Below are 6,391 nucleotides of genomic sequence, written 5' to 3' on the forward strand. Positions count from 1 at the left end.
CCCTTCTTTTTTATGATTTTGAGTTTGAATTAATGAATGAATGTTGACCCTTATTACCTGAAGCATAAAGAGAAGAAACTAACTGTTTGGTTAGTGATATAACCATTTTACGCTTTCTACGACAGTTACTGGTGGAATTTTTAAAATATCTGAAACATGTGTTCAATAAATTCGTATGTAGGGTCCTTACGGCTTGCGTAATCCCAAAAATATCAGAAAATGTAACATGCTTGAAACGTGTAGAATTGTTTGTGTATGTTTTTGAGTAGCTCGGAGCTAGGTACAGTTATTTTTTTTTTAAAACAGGCTATACAAATACACAAAAAAAATATAAATCTCAAATAACAATTAAACGAGCTCAATTTCCAATCCAAACTTGTTATCATTTTAAAAAAGAGAGGAAGTAAAAATATTCTGTAATATCTGCGGCAATTTGGTAAGATCCATGCATACGTAGCTCTGTCCTACCGGCAATTCGGTTTTTATTCTGGAATAAGAGATGTTTCAGTTAGTTGGTACAGTGTTAATCTGGGTAAATCTGCATTACTTGTCGGCCTCTTCAGCTAGACTTCCAATAAAGATAACATAGCCCTTGACCTTAGGTTCACCGCAGCTAAGAGACAGAGCTAGATCCTTTGGTAATATGCGACATCGCGCTAGATAAGCATCGCTAAGAACAACAACAATGCCATTGTCGTAGTTTAACTCAGCGCCTAAAGTAGTGCAAGCCTCTTCTGCCGCTTTTACAGTTCTATCGCCGGACCAACAAAATTGTGAATGAGCGCGCATCATACGTATTATATCGTAGCGCTCCTTGTCGTTTTTAGGGACACTACCCAAGTTGACGAAGGGCAGATTCCAGCCTTCGCCGCTATGGCCAACAATATCGTAAGCAATTTTTTTTTCGTAACCTTCGAATGCTTCCATGACCATTAATACCGCCTCTAATTCACGGTCCAACCGTCTATCATGGCCATTAAACCTTGGGATAAGTCGTTAAGTAAAAAGTTAAAACAACCACGGTTAAATCGCGTAATACTAACCTGTACATAGATCCTGAGACATCAACCACAAGCTTAAGGCGATTAGGTTTTGTCTGGACATAATCGGCCCAGGGATTTGCCTCGCTACGTCGCTTGTAAATGTTTTTATCTCCGGTGATGCCTTCAATGAGACGCGTGTCATCTAGCTCGCCTTGAGTTTGGTACTTTTGCCACTGACGTTCTTTACTCTTAGTCTGCATAGCCTCCAAAATGGCCCTTAACTGCTGTACTGGCATGCGGATGGAATCGTTTAATTGCGCATAATTAATTGCGGCTTGTGTTATTTTCTCGGGAATATCAGCTTTCTCATCGTCGCCCAATTGGTACACGTTATGCCCCTTGTCCAGGCGAAATGGTCCACCTTTGCCTCCTAGACCTGCTGTATCACGTCCACCGCTACCGACCGCCCACGTGTTGCCACCTACATGTGGCTCATTTTTTGGATCCAATTTACCAAGTTTGGATCCTGACACATCCAACCCGCTGTGTTGTTGGATGCTTAACTGGAGCTGCCGTTGATTGCGCAGTGACTGTAATTCGTCCTTTGCATATGCCTCGATTAACAGACCATGTTTAGTCAACACGTGGGTGACCTGCTGCAATGCCTCCGGCTGGTAGCGATCAAAGTCTAGCACGTTTCCTATTAACTCGCACATGTCGTCTTGTGGATAACGCTCTAAATGTCTTACAATGCTCACAACTTCCCGCGTAGAGTACGGATAATTAAGTAGCCCCTCGTCCGCCAGGGTACGAAGCTCACCAAATGCATTTACTAACATTGTGAGCGTTTCATTGGGCACAGTTGGTCCATAGCGCTTCAATAGTTACATCTCCGAGTCGGGTGTGGGATTTTCGATGGCATGGCAACTAAAGACATCGCCTACCGCCGCAAAGAAATCGTTACCTAAAAACGGAAACCCTGGCCAGTTTGCTAGCACAATCAGTCGAAAGTCACTGTGAGTCTCGATGCAATTGGGTGCCGTTGCACTAGCCCCGTGTGGCAAAATCCGACGCCCATCTGATAGCAGCATCTCACCGCTCTCGCCTAGAGTTCGGAGAATGCAGGAAACATTAACCGGCGCTTTGTCCGCATCGTCTATAACGAGCGTATGACCTGTTTTTACAGCTTTCACCAAGGCGCTGTCTTCAAAGACCACTCTGCCATCGCGTAGAGTCGATTGCACTGTTAGGCTGTGTACTGTTGTATCCCTATGTAGCTGCAAATATTCACGGGGCCGGCGCATGAGCTCTTTTAAACGATCGACGAGCTTGTTTTTGCCTACCAACAGCAAATGCTCACCTATAAGATAGTCCTGCAGAAGGCGCTCTAGCAGCATAACGTGCTGTGGCATTTCGTAGAACAGAGTGCTAGGCACCTTCGATTGCTGATCCAGTGATGTCTCTGGCAACTGCATCAGAGTTTCGCCAATAAGTAGTTTGTTGTTCTCTACGCTGATTTGTTTTCGGTTCCAGTCGCAGGTTCGACCTATATTACAACGTAATTCAATTCCTGCTTGATTTATAGCCTGCTCCAAGGCCGTACGCGTAAGTGAAGGCATAAACTTAATCAGAAATATATCCTGCAGAATTTCACAAACGTTGTTTGGGTTGCTCGATGGGTATGCCTTTAGGCGTCGGCCCACCTTTAGCAGTCGACGTGTCGATAGCGTCTCGGCCAGACCATGAAGTAATGGATTTTTTGAGCTACGTAAGAGTTGTGCTAGTGTTAGAAGCTGTAGCATCTCAGGCGGCACATGGCCGTATAACTTCATCAATAGTTCTTGCTCTTCACTCTGCTGAAGTGGCCGCAAGTCCTGATAGAGAAACATGCTTAACAATTCCGGTGTCAGCCAGTTAGACTCATTAACACCGGGTTTTGGAAGCTCCCCTAAAGCTACGATGCGGAAAGAATCGGGTATGGGCAACACATTTCGTTCAGTAAGCTGACCTTTGTTAAATCCCTGCCGCAGAAGCTCCTGGTAGCGATCTTGACGTAGTAAAGTTGTACCATCACATAACTGTAACTCGCGATCATGAACTATTCTGTGGGCAATAAAAAAATAAAATAATTAAAGTTGCCAGTAATCACAAAACGCAAAAAAAATTTTTTATTTACAGTCTAAACCATTACACCCACAAAGTTAAGGTAGCGATCTACTTTTGGCTCGACCCAGTATATAATGTATATGATAACAAATGCAAACGCGGTAGAAGGAGTGGCCAATATATATTTAAAAGGGGTCATTTGTTATCTACAATACAAAGTTGTGAATCTGGGTCAAAAATTCTGAAATGAGCATTTAAATGTTGTTAAAGGTGATCGTCGTACGCTTTTAAATGGGGAAAATGTCAGTGTTCCATTTTGCGGAGATGGAGACAACAAAGTTAGCAACAAAGACAACATCGAACGGAATTCAATAAAGACGCGAGTGAATATATGTTTGTACATGCATACAGAAATTCTTGCAATTTCCGCTAGCTGCCGCAAACACGTCGCTTGTCAAGATTTATCAGCACACGTTTTCTTTAATAACTTATGTGTTTCTTAACCAATCTTGATGAAATCAGCAGTAGATCTTATTGTGCAATAGAATACTTGTACAGTCTCAAGAAGATAATTGCATTTAAATTGTGCCTTATATTGGTGGAGTCTTCCAATTACGTTATTTATTTGATTTATAGCTAAGGGAAAAAGTCGGGTGGTAGCGATAGCTATAAAATGAAAGATACTTGATCTGCATACACTATTCTAGAAGCTAGATGTCAAATTGGGTGACTGGGGCTTTCGGATTTGCTCAAAACAGAACTGAGGTAACGATTTTTATCGATTGCTTGATAACAGGGCGAGGTATCCATTATTGTTAAAGACTTGAGATCCTTGCGTTCATACATACGGACGGACGGATAGACAGACGGCTAGATCCACTCGGCTATAATTGCAGATCAAGAACATTTATACTACATGGGGTCGGTGACGCATCCTTCTGCCTTCTACATTTGCGCAAATACATTATACCCCTGTTTCAGGGTACAAAAAGGAGTTATATAGATTAAGGGATTATGACAAAACTGTAATTAGGACAAATATACAGGTTAACATAAATAAAAAATAAGCGACTAAATTGGGCACTAGTCAGTATGATACAATGAAATAGTGCTGACCAGGCTGCCTTTGGGCGGCGTTGTGTCATAGACTAGGGCTAGGGCTTCGGAATTTCGAGCTCCACACACACACACAAATGTGTGTGAATGGGCAGATCATGGGCGTAAAATAAAATATCATTATTGGCAGGCGTCTGACGCGCGCCCTTCTTTTTTATGATTTTGAGTTTGAATTAATGAATGAATGTTGACCTTTATTACCTGAAATGCCAAAAATATCAGAAAATGTAACATGCTTGAAACGTGTAGAATTGTTTGTGTATGTTTTTGAGTAGCTCGGAGCTAGGTACAGTTATTTTTTTTTTAAAACAGGCTATACAATTACACAAAAAAAATATAAATCTCAAATTACAATTAAACGAGCTCAATTTTCAATCCAAACTTGTAATCATTTTAAAAAAGAGAGGAAGTAAAAATATTCTGTAATATCTGCGGCAATTTGGTAAGGTCCATGCATACGTAGCTCTGTCCTACCGGCATCTCGGTTTTTATTCTGGAATAAGAGATGTTTCAGTTAGTTGGTACAGTGTTAATCTGGGTAAATCTGTATTACTTGTCGGCCTCTTCAGCTAGACTTCCAATAAAGATAACATAGCCCTTGACCTTAGGTTCACCGCAGCTAAGAGACAGAGCTAGATCCTTTGGTAATATGCGATATCTCGCTAGATTAGCATCGCTAAGAACAACAACAATGCCATTGTCGTAGTTTAACTCAGCGCCTAAAGTAGTGCAAGCCTCTTCTGCCGCTTTTACAGTGCTATCGCCGGACCAACAAAATTGTGAATGAGCGCGCATCATACGTATTATATCGTAGCGCTCCTTGTCGTTTTTAGGGACACTACCCAAGTTGACGAAGGGCAGATTCCAGCCTTCGCCGCTATGGCCAACAATATCGTAAGCAATTTTTTTTTCGTAACCTTCGAATGCTTCCATGACCATTAATACCGCCTCTAATTCACGGTCCAACCGTCTATCATGGCCATTAAACCTTGGAATAAGTCGTTAAGTAAAAAGTTAAAACAACCACGGTTAAATCGTGTAATACTAACCTGTACATAGATCCTGAGACATCAACCACAAGCTTAAGGCGATTAGGTTTTGTCTGGACATAATCGGCCCAGGGATTTGCCTCGCTACGTCGCTTGTAAATGTTTTTATCTCCGGTGATGCCTTCAATGAGACGCGTGTCATCTAGCTCGCCTTGAGTTTGGTACTTTTGCCACTGACGTTCTTTACTCTTAGTCTGCATAGCCTCCAAAATGGCCCTTAACTGCTGTACTGGCATGCGGATGGGATCGTTTAATTGCGCATACAAACGATGATCGTGGGCGGACATTTTGATCTCTTGTAGTTTCTGCTCAAAGGCTTTTCGATTCATTTCACGTGCGGCTTGTGTTATTTTCTCGGGAATATCAGCTTTCTCATCGTCGCTCAATTGGTACACGTTATGCCCCTTGTCCAGGCGAAATGGTCCACCTTTGCCTCCTAGACCTGCTGTATCACGTCCACCGCTACCGCCCGCCCACGTGTTGCCACCTACATGTGGCTCATTTTTTGGATCCAATTTACCAAGTTTGGATCCTGACACATCCAACCCGCTGTGTCGTTGGATGCTTAACTGAAGCTGCCGTTGATTGCGCAGTGACTGTAATTCGTCCTTTGCATATGCCTCGATTAACAGACCATGTTTAGTCAACACGTGGGTGACCTGCTGCAATGCCTCCGGCTGGTAGCGATCAAAGTCTAGCACGTTTCCTATTAACTCGCACATGTCGTCTTGTGGATAACGCTCTAAATGTCTTACAATGCTCACAACTTCCCGCGTAGAGTACGGATAATTAAGTAGCCCCTCGTCCGCCAGGGTACGAAGCTCACCAAATGCATTTACTAACATTGTGAGCGTTTCATTGGGCACAGTTGGTCCATAACGCTTCAATAGGTACATCTCCGAGTCAGGTGTGGGATTTTCGATGGCATGGCAACTAAAGACATCGCCTACCGCCGCAAAGAAATCGTTACCTAAAAACGGAAACCCCGGCCGGTTTGCTAGCACAATCAGTCGAAATTCACTGTGAGTCTCGATGCAATTGGGTGCCGTTGCACTAGCCCCGTGTGGCAAAATCCGACGCCCATCTGATAGCAGCATCTCACCGCTCTCGCCTAGAGTTCGGAGAATGCAGGAAACA

The 6,391-nt window shown here is 43.0% G+C and overlaps 1 protein-coding gene and 1 pseudogene across 1 annotated transcript; both read right to left on the reverse strand.

Annotated features, from left to right (window-relative positions):
• Nucleotides 1-227: 227 nt before the first annotated feature.
• Nucleotides 228-3,086, reverse strand: LOC135434540 (von Willebrand factor A domain-containing protein 8-like; annotated as a pseudogene).
• Nucleotides 3,087-3,125: 39 nt separating this feature from the next.
• LOC135434541 (von Willebrand factor A domain-containing protein 8-like) lies at nt 3,126-6,377 on the reverse strand. Its single transcript, XM_064691151.1, has 3 exons — nt 5,255-6,377; nt 4,759-5,193; nt 3,126-4,698 (listed from the first exon to the last, which is right to left on the reverse strand). The coding sequence occupies exons 1-3, from the start codon at nt 6,349-6,351 to the stop codon at nt 4,599-4,601; spliced, it is 1,632 nt and encodes a 543-aa protein (XP_064547221.1). The 5' UTR covers nt 6,352-6,377; the 3' UTR covers nt 3,126-4,598.
• Nucleotides 6,378-6,391: the final 14 nt, after the last annotated feature.

The sequence above is a fragment of the Drosophila montana genome, unplaced genomic scaffold (genome assembly GCF_035044405.1).
Source record: "Drosophila montana isolate Dmon_TW-CO22-7 unplaced genomic scaffold, ASM3504440v1 contig_3361_1, whole genome shotgun sequence".
Lineage (NCBI taxonomy): Eukaryota > Metazoa > Arthropoda > Insecta > Diptera > Drosophilidae > Drosophila > Drosophila montana.

Coding starts and splice junctions, on each gene's coding strand:
- LOC135434541 (XM_064691151.1), bottom strand. CDS start 6,351: ATGCTGCTATCAGATGGGCGTCGGATTTTGCCACACGGGGCTAGTGCA. Junction 5,194..5,254: donor GTCTCAGGATCTATGTACAG/GTTAGTATTACA, acceptor ACTTATTCCAAG/GTTTAATGGCCATGATAGAC. Junction 4,699..4,758: donor CTAGCTGAAGAGGCCGACAA/GTAATACAGATT, acceptor CTCTTATTCCAG/AATAAAAACCGAGATGCCGG.